The sequence below is a fragment of the Lepidochelys olivacea genome (genome assembly GCF_965140295.1).
Source record: "Lepidochelys olivacea isolate rLepOli2 genome assembly, chromosome: 3".
Lineage (NCBI taxonomy): Eukaryota > Metazoa > Chordata > Testudines > Cheloniidae > Lepidochelys > Lepidochelys olivacea.
Window position 1 is genome coordinate 29,662,019 of NC_140413.1, and position 16,797 is coordinate 29,678,815.

At 39.3% G+C, this 16,797-nt stretch overlaps 1 protein-coding gene across 2 annotated transcripts in view; it reads left to right on the forward strand.

The window, feature by feature from the left end:
• Positions 1-16,797, forward strand: part of ROCK2 (Rho associated coiled-coil containing protein kinase 2) — a 163,645-nt gene that overhangs the window by 123,349 nt on the left and 23,499 nt on the right. For both annotated transcript variants that reach the window (XM_084622351.1, XM_084622352.1), the window contains 11 exons: positions 94-197; positions 308-494; positions 2,711-2,804; positions 2,917-3,011; positions 3,824-4,003; positions 4,277-4,445; positions 8,688-8,758; positions 9,808-9,896; positions 11,269-11,347; positions 11,612-11,873; positions 12,638-12,851. In XM_084622351.1, coding sequence (XP_084478477.1) covers positions 94-197; positions 308-494; positions 2,711-2,804; positions 2,917-3,011; positions 3,824-4,003; positions 4,277-4,445; positions 8,688-8,758; positions 9,808-9,896; positions 11,269-11,347; positions 11,612-11,873; positions 12,638-12,851 — 1,544 coding nt within the window. The remainder of the gene's footprint in view (positions 1-93; positions 198-307; positions 495-2,710; positions 2,805-2,916; positions 3,012-3,823; positions 4,004-4,276; positions 4,446-8,687; positions 8,759-9,807; positions 9,897-11,268; positions 11,348-11,611; positions 11,874-12,637; positions 12,852-16,797) is intronic.

Consider the following 16,797-nt stretch of genomic DNA (forward strand, 5'->3'; position numbering starts at 1 on the left):
GATTTAACATGGTCTTGTCTCCTTCATTCAGATACTCCATCAGCTAGAATATGCAAGTCCTTTTTCTTTCCTTTTCTTTGTTTCAAATTCTAGACTTTGTACAAGACTCAAGTTCGTGAGCTTAAAGAGGAATGTGAAGAAAAGACCAAACTTTGTAAAGAAATGCAGCAAAAGATACAGGAGTTACAAGATGAGAGGTGAGGGTTTGACGCTTATTTGTATATGCACAGAAAATCAGGATATTTACTTCAGTTGGAAAAGGTTTTCATATAGTTTCTGAACTAATTATTTTTTCAATAATTTGTAGAGACTCCCTGGCTGCACAACTTGAGATAACTTTGACAAAAGCTGATTCAGAGCAACTTGCTCGCTCCATTGCTGAAGAACAGTACTCTGATTTGGAAAAAGAGAAGATCATGAAAGAATTGGAGATTAAAGAGATGATGGCTAGGCATAAGCAAGAACTTACTGAGAAAGACGCTACCATAGGATCTGTGAGTAATCTGCATCATAACTCCTGTGGTATATTTTTGTGCATGCTATAAGTTCTTTAATCATTATAACAAAGATACCTTTGGAGGCTTACAGAAATACACAGCTTGAAAGATTTTTGGATTTTTGTTAAAGTAGACTAGAGGAAAGCAGTATGAGATCATGAATTTCTTATTTTAAAAGCCATTACATGGTTAATATTGTTTAATTGAAATTTAGAAATCATTGCAAATACCGAGAAACATTTTCTGTTTACATATTTTTCACATCTGGATGAAAAAATAGTTATTTCCATACTTTGGATCTATGGAAACAAAACTGAGAATGTATATATATTCAGTTGTATATAAAAATCTGTGTATGATGGTATAGTTTATGTTGCTATAATCAAGGTTATGTCACATTTTCCATTCTAAATCATATTTTTTCAGATGTGTATAGTGCGGCCATAAAAATTCCTAGTCGTTCTGAAACATGACATCCTAGGAGTTGATTCCTTTGGCTAGAAGGGGTTTGTGGCTGGAGGGATTCTGCAATGGTTAGCTCCAGGGCTGCCTGAGAAGCTCAGACAGCCCCTGGGCCAGCCGCATGGGCTGCTGCTGGGGCACTCTTGGGCCACCGTGTTGTTTCTCTCCCCCCACCCCCACAGCAGCAGTAGTTTGGGTGTGGGAGGGGCTCAGGACCGTGGCAGGGGGTTGGGGTGCGGGACAGTGCTTACCTCGGCAGGGCTCCCCAGAAGCGTCCGGCATGTCCCTACAGCTCCTAGGTGGAGGGGCCAGGGGGCGCTGCCCCTGCCTGCAGGCACTGCCCATGCAGCTCCCATTGGAGCGGTCAAGGGAGCCTACCAGCCCCGCCAACCTTCCCTCTACCCCCAGCACCTCTTCCCCCCAGAGCACCCGCAGCCCCCGGTCCAAGTTTTTGTTAGGGGTATATAGTACAAGTCATGGACTTGTGAATTTCTGTTTACTGCCTGTGACGTGTCCATGACTTTTACTAAAAATACCTGTGACTAAAACTTAGCGGTAAACAGCCTGGGAGGGATTCAGATCTATTAGCTAGTTCCAGAGAAAAGATCCAGGCCTGCCAATTCTATATCCACTGATCCTAATGTGCTAAACATATAGGTATAGGTCACCCTCTCTGCCCTTCGGGTCCTCTAGAAAGCAAGAAGCAGCTGGAGCTGCCAGCACTCTCAATTAAGAACTGACTTTCTTGCAATGTCTCATTAATTCTTAGTCACATCCCAAAATGTGGAGCCTACTTCATCTCTGTTAATCAGTAGGCATGTGGTCTGCATTTTCCATCAACTGCTGTTGATTCCATCATTAACTGGCATCACTACCTCTTTTCCTTCCTTGAAATGTTTCTTCATTTTCAATCCCTGGCTTCCACACACATCTTCTGGATCTTCACCTCCACTGTGTTCCTCACGTGGGTCTCTCTTTTCCCCTCACCTGCCCTTCTTATTACACAAACCTTCTGTACTTCAGTTCTATCACCTCTCTCCAGCTCTCACAGATCATTATCTAAAATCTGCCTCCTCCTCCACATCTCTGAAATCTGAATTAATCCTGATTATTCATAACCATGTGCTCTTCTGTCCCTACCAGTCTTAAACTTAACCCTTTCCTTCAATTGTCTATGGAATGCCTGCTCTGTCTTGCAAGAAATTCACTTCAGTATATGATTATCTTCAGCTCTGTGCTTGTGCTTCTCTGATTCAGTTTATATCCCTGCCCTCTCTTTCAGCAGGCTCTCCTTTAGTTCCTTTTCATTCTAAATATTTGCTGCAATGAGCTCCTTTCCCTGTCTTCAATTCCAAGCTTTCTCAACTCCATACAGCACTTAAACCTGCACATTCTCTGTTTTGAAGTCTATCGCCTCCAGATGGCTGTAATTTTTCATGAATTCTGCCAAGTCCTGAGCTTGTTAGTGTCTTGATTTTGATGGCAGACTCTTCCTGTTCCTTTTTTCCATATCTCTCAATCTTTACAACATTTTTCATTTCGCTCCCCTCTCTCTCCTCCATGCCCCCAGTTCCTCACATATCTTTGTTTGGTCATTCTCTCCTCTGTGCCTCCAATTTCTCTTCCTGCTCCAAATCCTCTTTTCTTTTACCTTGGTCTCATTCTGATGTATTTTCCTTCTTTTAAGTAATCAGATAAATCTGTTGCATTACTTTTTGTTGTGTGGTAATATATACTTTTTTTTTTTTAAGCTGGAGGAAGCCAATAGGACACTAACTAGTGATGTGGCTAATCTTGCTAATGAGAAAGAAGAACTGAATAATAAACTGAAAGAAGTCCAAGAACGTGAGTGTTCACTGCACAACTTGAATTTGATTTGAAAATGCTTTAGTTCTCAAAAAGTGTACCACTTAATGCTCTAATTAGCCATTACAGATTTCTTATTACCTTGTTGCAGAAATTGCAAGGCTAAAAGAGGAAGAAACAAATACAACAATTATTAAAACTCAGTTTGAGAAGCAGTTGTTGTCTGAGAGAACACTGAAAACCCAGGTAAGTATAAAAGAATGAGCAGATTATCATGATGATTGGAATAATATATTGTTCAGGCAGCAGATAGAATTTTTAAATGTAATGATTGCTTTCTGTTCTAAACCAGCTGTATGCACTCATTGAAGCCTGGACACAATTTTTATATCCTCAGAGATTTTTACTAAACCAGATTACATAAGGAAAACTTGCACATCTTGGGTACAGACCTGTAATGTAGATTCATGGTACTTGAATAAAACAGTTTGTCCCAGTGTGATTTAGCCCAGTATAAATCCCTAATCCAGGTAAATCCTTTATTTTGATTCAGAGAAGCTAGTTTTAACATGTATTTTGCTTATGACATGGTTTGATTTAATTATATTGTTAGCATCCCTGAATTATCTTCCTCTGTGTTTTCATCTTTCCCTGAAGCGTCTGGTAATAAACTCTGCCAAAGTTTGGATACTAGACTTCATGTCAGATTTTGTGCTCCTGCATTGTGCTCTGGGCATCCTAGAGGCATATTAGACATTCCAATTCAAAGTTTTATTTGGCTTCCAACTAACTGGGCTATCTAAAGAAAGTATGTAAAAGAACAAAAGTACTTTGTTCCAGAGTGAAATGTCATTATCATTTTTACAATACTTCATTGATCCACAGAATTAAATTGGCATTTTATTTAGATGGAAATGCACAAATATTTTTGAATTCATGGGTAAAATATTTTAATAGAGGCTAATCATGGGTTGGAGAGATGACATTATTTGTATCTATTGTTTACCTATGGGGGCTTTATTATGTGTTCTGTGTTTTGTTTTGTTTTTTGTTTTAAGGCTGTAAACAAGTTGGCTGAGATCATGAATCGGAAGGATCCAGTCAAACGTGGAGCTGACACTGATGTGCGGAGGAAAGAAAAGGAGAATAGGAAATTGCATATGGAACTGAAATCTGAACGTGAAAAGTTGACCCAGATGATGATTAAATATCAGAAGGAGATCAATGAAATGCAGGCAGTAAGAAGTGAATTTGCAGCAATAAATAACAATAAAAATGTTCTTAAATTTGTTTAAGAAATTGAATCTGAGTTTAAAATTATTCCAAGATGTCATATGTGTTATATGTACGTTTTCCATATTTTAGGGATGATTCAGCTAAAGAAATTAAATAGTTGTATATTTCAAGATTGGTTATAAAGTCCTCATTCCACCAAGAAAATACTAAAAATAAGAAATTATAGAGTACACCAGTAATACTAAAAGGCAAACCTTTTCAAATCATTTTCACAGCAAATAGCAGAGGAGAGCCAGATACGAATCGAACTGCAGATGACGCTTGACAGCAAGGATAGCGACATTGAACAGCTTCGCTCGCAGCTCCAGTCAATACATATTGGCCTAGACTGCAGCAGCATAGGCAGCGGACCTGGGGATGCCGAGGCAGATGATGGATTCCCTGGTACGATGTTTGTATTAATGTTCCTATCTTTATCAGTGTCATAGTGTTTTATCATGGACATCAAATCATTAAATGACATTCTTATGCTTCCATGACTTCCTTGCTTTTTCTGTACTTCCTTGTACCTTTTCAGTAATCTGATAGCACTTAATATCCATGCACTAACTGAAAACAATCTTTATTTTGACTATACGTAGTTCGTTCTTCTGAAGTTGTTTAAAAAAGTTCATTTCAATTGTTTAAGTATTAAAGTATTACATTCGGTATCTCATTCGAACTAACAATTATTTTTCCTCTTAATTGATATGTTCATTTGTAAATACTGTATTAAATGATAAAATGTAAAAACTAATATTCTCTTTTCAGTGATTCTGTTTTAACTTTTCTGTCCTTTTTCCTCCTTTGTGCTGGGTGTTTAGTCCATATCACTCAATCCCACACTATGGAGTCCATGTCTCTTACCTACCAGCATTCTTCTACCTCTGTCAGTATTGCCACTAAGCCTTCCAGTTCTCACATGCTTCTCGACTCTGATTCTGACTCAGAGGAAGAACCATTGTCTTGTGTACACATCCCTTCAGAATCTGACAGCACAGGTGACATGCCTGAAACGATTTGGTGCACTTATGTTTTGTTCTAACTTTTTCTTTTGGGCCTTTTTTATAACTAACACCATTAATACGCTATTTTTGAAAACACTGGAAGTACGAGTTGTAATCAAGAACATACTAAAGAGAATGTTGCATGAACAAAGAATTGGCCTGTTTTTTTCTAAATATTCAGTGTTTGCAACCAGATCAGACCTATAGTTTAAAAACAATCATTTTGTAGAAATCTTTTGTAAGGTGATTTTATTGTCCTATGTTCAAAGTGGTCTTTATCCAGTGTCTGTGCCTAACTTTATGCACCTCAAAGTTTTTGGGTATCCAAAACATTACCTATTTGTTCCGGTTGAGCAGTTAACTACTCCAGTTGAATATCTAGCAGTTCACGTTGTGAGTACAGGTTTCAGAGTAACAGCCGTGTTAGTCTGTATTCGCAAAAAGAAAAGGAGTACTTGTGGCACCTTAGAGACTAACCAATTTATTTGAGTGTGAGCTTTCGTGAGCTACAGCTCACTTCATCGGATGCATACTGTGGTTATGCATCCGATGAAGTGAGCTGTAGCTCACGAAAGCTCACGCTCAAATAAATTGGTTAGTCTCTAAGGTGCCACAAGTACTCCTCTTTTTTTTTGTGAGTACAGCTACTACTTGCCTGTGCAAATCCAATTTTGGCTTGCCCAAATTCTTTGTGTAAAGTTGGATGTTACCTGACTAAGACGCCAAAAACTTGGAGGTTGTTTTTGAAAAATTGGTCCCTAATACATAAGATTTGTGTGTTCATTATGGATCCTTGTCAGCATAAAAGGCAGTAGCAAGTTATCAAAATTTACTTTTCCAGCAGCAAGAAGAAAATAATTATTTAAGGCTGTGGTGAAAGATAGCTCTTTTTTATAAACATATATTATGTATTTTGAACTAATTATATGTGAATATACACATACTCTATGGATCAACCCTCCTAGTACTAAAGTGAGGGGATTTTTTACCATAGTGACATCTAATATCTGACTAAAGATTTCTTTGATTATGGATTAACTGAAACATGCACTAACTTTCAACATAGGGATAAATTTAAGTTTGGAATATTGTCAGCACACAGAGGTAGGGAAAAAAGTAGATTCTTTATGTTCTGGTGCTCCTTATAAAAGAAACACAAACTAGATTTTGGTCTCTCTTTCTAGCTGCTGTTATAACCGCCATACTTTTATCCTGGGACCCTTCTTAGATCAGTAGGGCTTTCAGAGTTCAGGCCAAATTAGGCTGTCTTTAAGAAATGTTTAATTATATACTGACTTCAGTGAATCACATCTGTTGCCTTTCCAATAATAAAGCACGGCTGGGACATTGCCCTGATGAGATTAAAAAAACCCCACGGTTCAATATTGAGCATACAGGCAAATCTAAGCTGCCATGAGGGGGATTTCCTAGGAAATATGTTCTTCTGTCTTGTCTCTGCTCCCAGACTAAGGATGCAGTTTGAGGAGAAACTAGATTCTCATCCTGTACCTGCCCCCAGACTAAGGATGCAGTTTAAGAGGAGAGAGACTAGATTCTCATATTTCTGATACTGGGAAACATGCTATAGGGATACACAACAACAGAAGCAGGTGAATGCGTATGCAGCTCCGCTGATGGAGATTTTTTAAACCCCTTGAGCATTTCTTCGTGGGACCCAGCTTCTCCTCCCAATTCCTTTTCCTGGAGGTGGCTGAATATTTTTCGTCAGCGGTTTTTCTCTTATCCCTGTATGTGGGAAAAGTTATGGAGGGAGAGCATTTAACCATTACTGTGGTGGAGCCAGTTTTAGCAGCAAATCAAATGAAGAGTATTTAAACTATGCAGCTGCACTGACAGCAGGTAAGGGACAATTGCCTGTCACTTTTTCTGTTCTCTTAGTAGAGAATAGCCCCCAGAAGCAGTAAAATGGGAGGATTCACTTTCTGTCCCCCCTCAAGCTGAATTCTTAGAGGTTGGAGAGTAGTATGTGAATATTTCTTCTTAGTGAATACATTCTTTTCACACTGGGGAGCATTCTTTTGATTAGCATTCTTCTTGCTCTGCCTGATATCAGGCAGAGTGAGAGTAGCTCCAGGCAAACCCACTGAGACCATTAAAAGTCATATGTTGGACCCTGAAGAGCCACATGTGATGCTGTGATGAAGATTTAAATTGTTTCATTACAATCTATGTGCAGTGCTGCCCATGTACTTGGTGTGTGTATTAAAATGTGCATCCTCATTAAGGGTACCTGCAAACAAACAAATATACTCTGAAGATAGTGTATACGTCCTACTAGATAACCTCTCTCCTACCTTTCTCTCTACAATGTTGAGGGTTCTGCAAAGTTTATCTCTTTGTATTCAATTCCCATTTGTACACACAGGAATGTTTCACTACGTGCTTAAAAGGGACTGGTGGTGACAGGGCCAGGGGGTGTTACATTCCACGCACAGGCTGCTGGAACAAGATGCTCTTGTTAAAATCAAGTGTGTTAGAACTTTGAATGTAGCGTTTTTGTGCAGCGGCAGAGATCTATGAGTATGATGATCTCTTCTGATATAGATAATCAAAAAGCAATTATTATGGGTAAGCAGTTCTGCCTAATACTACTTGCCTCACAAATGAGGTAAATTCTTATCTTCAAGTAGTTTGTAAGCGGGAGCGTGGAGATCTTGTGTGTAGATACAGTACCTAGCACAGTGAGAGCATGATCCTGATTGGTCTTTGGCTTCTACCACAAAACAAATATTAAATTACAGTTGAGATGTTGAGGCTTAAGGTATGTGAAGCCACTTTGAAATCTTCAGAGAAAAGGGGGTATAAAATATTCCTAGTGTGTGAAACTAGCAGCAAAAGCTATTTCTTATTAAGTGGTTCAGTGAGCGTTTACTGAATGCAGTAAAGGCAAAAAGGTTAGCCAAAGGTGACTTCTTGTTACTGGTGAGAAAGCTGTGGTGATTTACACAGGTTCTGAGGAAAAGGTTGTAGAGCAAGGAGTTCTAATTATAATGCCAAAACTCTTGTGATTTAGCTATTGCTGTTACTCAGGAAAATAGTTAATTTTATTTATAACCCACCGCAACTCCCACAGTAAATTAATATTTGAGGAAATGTATTGATCTTGTATAATAAATAAATAAATGTAGTATGCATTAAATATAAACTTTAATATACAGGCTTTAAAATATGTATTTGCTTATGTGTATTCATATTTAGAAGGTGTTTTTTTCCCTAAAACTGAATGTTGTGTATTCTGTACTAATGTCTTCACACAAGCAATTTTAGTGGCTGGAGGCTGATAGTTAAATAATTATAGGCATTTAAAATCATAAATGTCTTTGTCTTATTTTTACTAAAGAGAATGTATGTGTGATAGCATAATTTTATAGTTAGACATTGGGTCTTTTTTCTTAGTCTGAATGACTAGTTTTTGAGTGGCATTATTTGCTAGTATTGGCTGTGCAATACAGCTTTTTGACCCTGAAAAATCTGCTGTGATAAATGTTGCAAGGCATTTTGCTTATCAGATTGTGGTATTTGTATGTCTGCCTTATTCTTTCTAAATAAAGGCTATTTCATATGCATGGTGGCCTCGGATGTGTGTTGTTTAAATACTTACTTTAATATTTATTTGCAGAATCAAGATTAGAGGGTTGGCTATCACTACCTGTCCGAAATAACACTAAGAAATTTGGATGGGTGAAAAAGGTGAGAAATATAAATCATTGACCTCTACTTAACAGATTTGCTAGATTTTGTATCAGTTGCAGCTTTTTAAAGATGTGACTTCTTTCCTACATAATCAGTTCTCTAATCAGTCTTGAAGAGAGTACATGCACAGATCACCATTGACAGGTCTGAGTCTGTTAGGTTAGGGTACAGATGGGAGTAGACATTTTTTACGCACCTGCCGCTTACTGTTTGGTTATCTAGCAGTGAGGAGTCCAAACAGGATCCTAAGTCTGTGAACTGGCATAATCCAAGGGCAGATGCCCTTGATAAGGGAGGAAGAGGTGAGTTCAGGTGTTTCCTTCTTCCTACCAGCATCACCTCAATTTTGCCTTGGTTCAGCTTTAGTCAACTGCTCATCATCTAGGTGCTGAACCCAACAACACACTAGGATAGGTAGGAGATAAAGAACTGGATGTCTTTCCTGAACTGGTGGTGTTTCAGCCTGTGGTGTATCTCAAGCTTCCCTGATGTCTTTTTTTTAAACACAGAACAGTTACAGCATAGGTGATGGTGGTGTCAGCTCTCTCCCTCTAGTCTACCAACCTGCCTATTCTGGACAACTTTTAGGGTGGGAGGTTTTCTCTTATCTACTCAGTCTTTGGCTCCTTTATTGAGACTACCAACAAATGTGCTAACTGTGGTGATTTTTGTGAAGGGGACGGATGCGTGTTCACTGTGAACAGGACCAATCTGAGTCAAAATTAAACTAGTAACATAGAAACCAAAAGCTTTGTATCCTGTTAGCAGTTCTATTGGGTTCCATTCTTTAACCTTTTTTAAAATAGATGTTTACAAATATAAAGGTCGTTTGTTACCAAATTATCATAATTTTATGTCATTGTGATATAAAGTATGACTTACTTTGTGCTCAAATTGTGGACCCAAACTACCATGCTATTATTGACTATTTAATAATAAAATTATGAAAGAATGTTATGAAAGTATTTGACTTGACAGAAATAAATACTTGAGATAAAGCCTGTATTTCAAAAACTATGTTAATACCTTTGTGTCTTTTTTAACAGTATGTAATTGTAAGCAGTAAGAAGATTCTGTTCTATGATAGTGAACAAGATAAAGAACATTCTAACCCCTACATGGTGTTAGATATTGAGTAAGTATTATTACAGGAGATTGTGGTATACGTTACTTTGTTAACTTTCAGGTGAACATTAGCAGATGACCTTGAAAAGAAAACAACTTCAGAAAATATTTTTGAGAGCTGATAATGACTCTGTTGTCATATGTTATTTAAACTACAGTTTGAGGTCAGTCAGTGTGTGTCTGATTGCCCTCTTGGCTGACACACTGGGCACTGATCTAGAGACCTCCAGAACTAGGAGCTTGAGGAGCTATAGCTTGAACTAAAGAGCCAAAACTTTATAGCTGGGGGCTGTAACAACTCAGATCCTCTCAGATTGTCACAGAGTGGGGAAACTGTGTCACACACTCGGCTGTGGGTTACAAGTGCAGTACATAAACATAAGAATGGCCATACTGGGTCAGACCAATGGTCCATCTAGCCCAGTATCCTATCTTCCAACAGTGGCCAATGCCAGATGCTTCATAAGGAATGAATAGAACAGGTAATCAGTGATTGATCCATCCCCTGTTGTCCATTCCCAGCTTCTGGCAAACAGAAGCAAGCAACACTCGAGCATAGGGTTGCATCCTTGGTCATCTTGGCTAATAGCCATTAATGGACCTATCTTCCATAAACTTACCTATTTCTTTTTTGAACTCTGTTATAGTTTTGGCCTTCACCGCATCCGCTGGCAACGAGTTCCACAGGATGCATTATGTGAAGAAATACTCCTTTTGTTTGTTTTAAACCTGCTGCCTATTAGTTTCATTGCATGACCCCTGGTTCTTGTGTAATGTGAAGGAGTAAATAACGCTTCCTTATTCTCTTTCTCCATGCCAGTCAAGATTTTATAGACCTCTATCATATCGCCTCTTTTCCAAGTTGAAAAGTCCCAGTGTTTTTAATCTCTCCTCATATGGAAACTGTTCCATACCCCTAATCATTTTTGTTGCCCTTCTCAGTATCTTTTCCCATTCTAATGTATCCTTTTTGAGACCAGGTGACCAGAACTGGGCAATATTCTAGGTGTGGGTGTACCGTCGATTTATACAGAGGCGATATGACATTTTCAGTCTTATTATCTAATCCTTTCTTAATGGTTCCTAACATTCTGCTTAACAAGTGCAGAATGCAGATACTCAGATTTAATTTGGCTCTTGTGGCTATGTGGTTTAAGGGCTGGAGATTGATATGCAGAGTTGGGAATAGGAGTTGAATAAAGTGGATTTAGAATTTTGTTTGCTGGCAGACTTTACATCACACTGATGTACCTTATTAGCTAAGGTACAATACAATTCCATAATTGTATATTTTAAATCAGTGCATTTAATAATTAGATAACACTCTAATATCAAATGTATTTTTTTGTTTTATTTTATTTCTTTGAAATCTGCTTCTACAGCAAATTGTTCCATGTCCGGCCAGTCACACAGACCGATGTGTACAGAGCAGATTCCAAAGAGATTCCCAGGATATTCCAGGTATGTAGTTATAAATTAGTGTTTTTTAGAAAAACAAACTGATAAAATTCCTTATGAAAATAAATACAAGATGCTTCAAAAATATTTTAACTTTTTTATTAAAGAAGGCACAAGTACAAGTGAGAAAAGTAGATCATATAAATTGTCAGAAAATCTATTCTAACCTACTCTAATTTGTATTTCTGAATTTTTGCTAACTAAATAATTGCCCTTTACCTACACCCATTGTGTATGAATGTTCTGGTTATTTTGCTTTAACTCTAGATTCTTTATGCTAATGAAGGAGAAAGCAAGAAGGAACCAGAATTTCCTGTGGAGCCTATGGGGGAGAAATCAAATTACATTTGCCACAAGGGACATGAGTTTATACCCACTCTGTATCATTTTCCAACCAACTGTGAGGCTTGTATGAAGCCACTGTGGCACATGTTTAAACCTCCTCCTGCTCTAGAGTGTCGCCGCTGCCATATCAAATGTCACAAAGATCACATGGATAAAAAGGAAGAGATTATAGCACCTTGCAAAGGTAAGTAGTGAATAATTGAATAAATGCCTGGTTGCCAATTAACTAAAGGTAATAATTCAGATACAGGTTTCTCATAATGATGGGATCTCAGATAAGCTCAAGGTAGTAATTGCTGGAGTGACAGATCCTTGGGTGCATATCAGGATTCCGTTAGGGAAGATCAGCTCACTGCAGTATAGTGACATTCAGCCAGCACAGGGGCATGTATGCCACATACTTTCAGTGCTGTCAACATCGCAAGGGAAGGGCTACCCAAAAAGGCTACTTACACAGTGGATTGTGTCGTATTTTGGTATAGGACAGCGATGTCGGTGTATGTGGCAATAAGGATTATGACACTCAGAAAAGTTGCTCCCTCTGGACTGAGTTCCACAGTTCTCTGTGCTCAGTATCTCTTATGGGCATATGAGATGGCTGTAACAGCATATGTTTGTTTCCCTGTATACCTGCTTCCTTAGTAACATGGAGAATAATCATCCCCTTATCCTCCAAATGGAAGAAATCAGAAGAGGGTGCAGACTGTGGATAGATTGGAAAGGCTCCTTTGGCGGGAAGGTTAAAGGTGCTGTGGCATAATCTATATACCCAAAGTAGCATTGTGATCATAACAGCCCAAGTGACAGCTTTATACTGGGTTTGTATAGCACCACTTGACTTCCACTCTGTGCAATTTATGAGAACTCAAAGATCTGGCCATTAGTCTTTAAGGTGAGCTCATGTAAAAAATGTAATAATGAGATTTTGTTTTAAAATTTTTCTTACAGTATATTATGATATTTCAACTGCAAAGAATCTACTATTGTTAGCTAATTCTACAGAGGAACAACAGAAATGGGTGAGCCGATTGGTGAAAAAAATTCCAAAAAAGCCTCCAGCACCTGACCCCTTTGCTCGATCTTCTCCTAGAACTTCCATGAAGGTACAGCCAAATCAGTCTATGAGACGGCCAAGCCGACAGCTTCCTCCAAACAAACCAAGGTAACGCAAAAGTTGCTATTAAAGAATAACTTTAAACAGTTTCCCACTGTGATACATTACATTACATTACATTACATTACATAAGTGTTATGGGCAATTCACAAAGATATCTTTTTTTGTTTTGATTCCTTTTGTATTTATACTGTGACTAATGAAATGCAAGACCATCCTGTCATCGTTTGTGAATTTCAGTATACAAAATATTAAGAAAGCTGTGTGAGGAAGCATGTTTCATTTCCTTATTTAAATGAGCCTATCTCTGAATTAAATCTACTGTATGTGTTATATATTATAGGCAGAACTGGTAGCAGTCACCTATGTGTAAGGGTGCTTTTTGCTTCACATTATAGGATCCTGTTTTCAGTTGATTATAACTTTTTGTGAAACTTTAACCATTTGGGCTGAAATTTCTTCTGCCAAATGTCTTGGAAACATTGCAGCAAAAATAGTTCATCTGTTTCAGAGCGTGAGATTAGGGGAAAATATGTTGTTTTGCTCACGTTAAAAAGTTCTTACAGGTATTTCATTAAGAAGTAATAGTGCCTCCATGCTTTGGAGCAGGGAATTTAAATCTGTCAATGCTGGTTGCCTTTGTATCCGGAATGTGCTTTTTACTGTCCGGGGGGGAACCCAAATTTGGCAAATTTACAAACCTTTGAAAATTCTTAGTTCACACATGCTCAGTAAAGACTTGTTAGCGGTTGGCACCTAAATTGTCTGAAGATTCTGTGTGCACTGAACATGCTGCATCTCAGGGCTGCAGATGCTAAGTAAGATTTTTTTCCCTGCAGGTGCTCCTATAGGCCGTGTGGTTCTTCTGTGTTCTCATTGCTTCAGTGGAGGCACCCAGAAACTAGGCAGCGTAGAGGAGGAGCAGCCTGACTTGAATACAGAGGGGACAAAAGCCAGACCTCAGAGGAGAGGTGGGGCAGTAGAAGGAGTAGACTGAGGGCAAGGAGCTATGTGGGAAGAAGAGGGTGGGGGATAGCTGGGGCTGAAATCGAACTGGCAGCCTGGTGGGAAAGACTGGGACTGGCTAGAGAAAGACACTGGGAGCCAGGATGGAAACAGAGGTAGGGACAGGGATGCCAGTGCATAGTAGGAGGGGAGACTGGGACTGGCAAGGCGAGGAGACTGGGGCAAAGAGAGGCTAGTAGGAACTGGGGCAGAAGGGTCTGTGACCACTAGAGCCACTCTTCTGCAGAGCTTGGAATGGAATCCAAGATTTCAGAATCTCACTATCCCTGTGCTGCCTACAAATATCTGTGAAGACCCACTGGCAAAAGTCTCTCTCCCCCCTGTACTCTAGTTCTAGAGGATGACTACGTACTACTCTTATCAGTTAGTCTGTTAGGTCAAGTGGTAGAGATCTGTGCAGTGGATCTAAAGGTTCCAACTCTGGTAATTACCCTTGTGGGTGTCAATATGATTCCACCAGATAGAATTTCTATATTTTTAGTTCGCTTCTTTGAAAAATCTAGGACAGTACACACACGGACACACTTACTTTAAAAGTTGCAATGTCAGCACTTCTTCAAACCATACCTCAAGGTTTCAGGTTGGGGAGCTAGAAAATGAGGAACACGCAATTAATGATCATCTGTGAAAAGTTTGGTATAAGTGACTTGCCCGCCATCACATAGGCCTCGTCTACACTAGTGAATAATGTAGCTGAAGTTGACGTACTTAGACCTACTCACCGTGGTGCCTTCTCTGCAGTGAGTCGACTGCTGCCGCTCCCCCGTCGACTCTGCCTGCGCCTCTTGCGGCGGTGGAGTACAGGACACGATGGGAGAGCGCTCGGGGGTCGATTTATCGCATCTAGACTAGATGCGATAAATCGAGCCCCGCTGGATCGATTACTGCCTGCCAATCCGGCGGGTAGTATAGATATACCCGTAGGAACATTGTGGCAGAGGCAAGGATAGAATCCATTTTCCCCAGGGCAGTGTTCAGCTGCCTTCACCATGAAACCATCCTTTCTCTTCTTGCAGTCATCTGCCTCATTCACCACACACATTCCAATTTCTGCAAAAAATGAAGTAAGTGTCTGACAGACAACAACCTTATTCATTACACAACACTGATTCATTGTCTGTGCACTGAATGAGGCAGGAGTTCTGTGGAAGAAAGAGCATGTATTCGTGTAATTCAAGTCCCTATAATAATGCATATTCACAAGAGGGCTGAATTTAGGCAACCTTAATTCCGGAATTGCCTAACTTTTGGGTGCTTGACGTTGCGACCTTAATAATGTGTTCTTTGTGTGTGTGTTTGCAAGTAATGTGTACATACTATTACAAGAGCCCTTTGAACATGTAAAGTCTAAGTGTCAGGTATTCCTGTTAAAGCTCACCCAGTGTTTAAGTAAATAGGCTACTTCTACCTTCTCTATTGTCCATCTACATGTGAGGAAAAATTGACATCAGGACTATTCCTGTCCTCAGAACTCTGTGTCAATCTTACCTAACTTCATACAGGACACAGAAGATATTTCTCTTTAGCTTACTTTTCAGTCTGTGTTTCCAGGCAAGAGTACTATTTACTTACCCACCCACCCCCAACCACCCTAAAGTTTTGCCACAGTTTGGAGGCAATGAATCTTTAGGATTCAAAGGTGCTAGTTGGTCCATTTCCCACCCGCTGTGTCAGCTAATCCATTGGATAGTTGCATGGACAAATTTCTATATTCCTTAGCCTTTATATCACTCTTAGTGCAGAATAAATGGAGCTGTCAAGCTGTTTCCCACCACAGTTCCCTCTCCCCCAGATATAGCACTGCAAGAGCCAGTCTCCTGCATCTTCAGTGCCCTGAGAAAGGAGTCCCACTTAAAGGGATGGTCTTTTCACTCTAGCGTCTAATTGCTGAAAAACTTGGAGTCTTGACACTTCAGAAATGTTCCTTCCAGAGAACAAGAGAACATACTCTTCAATAGGGACTGTACTTTCTTTTATTGTCCCTCTCCAGAACACAAGGGCTGATGTAAATATAAAAGATGCTTCTGACTGAAAGAGCACAGAACTCAGCCAAGCTCTCAGAGTTCTCTGTGGTAACAAAGAAAAGTTTCTGATAAACTTCTGATAAACAGCAGGACTCTCCATCCTTTTTTTCATCAATTGATAGCCAACGTAGGTAACAGAGAGGTGTTTTCAACAAATGTGCTTTTCAGAATAAAAGACCCTGCTAAGCAGCATAGTGATGGTAGAACACAGATGCCAGAAAGTCACTAATGGCTTATGGAATCATAGAGCTATGAAATGGACCTCAAGAGGTCATCTAGTGCAACCCTCTGTGCTGAGGCAGGAATCAAGTATGCCTAGACCATCCCTGACAGTTGTTGGTCTAACCTCTTCTTAAAAACCTCCAATGACAGAAATTCCACAACCTCCCACAGAAGCATATTCCAGTGCTTAACTATCCTTATAATTAGAAATTTTCTCCTAATATCTAACCTAAATCTCCCTTGCTTTAGATTAAGCTGATTACTCTTTGTCCTATCTTCAGTGGACATAGAGAACAATTGATCACCATTCTCTTTATAACAGCCTTAATATATTTGAAGACTGTTCATAGATTTATAGGCCAGAAGGGACCATTGTGATGATCTACTCTGACCTCCTGGGTAACACAGGGCAATAGAACTTCCCCAAAATAATTAGTTGAGCATGATTTCCAATCTGAATTTGTCTAGCTTCAACTTCCAAACATTGAATCATGTTTTCTCTGCTACATTGAAGAGCCCATTGTTAAATATTTGTTCCCCCTGTACGTACTTATAGACTGATCAGATCACCCCTTAACCTTCTCTTTGTTAAGCTAAATAGATTGAACTCCTTGAGTCTGTCACCATAACATATGTTTTCTAATTGTTTACATGTTCTCGTGACTCTTCTCTGAACCATCTTCAGTTTATCAACCTCTGTCTGAATTGAGGACAGCAGAACT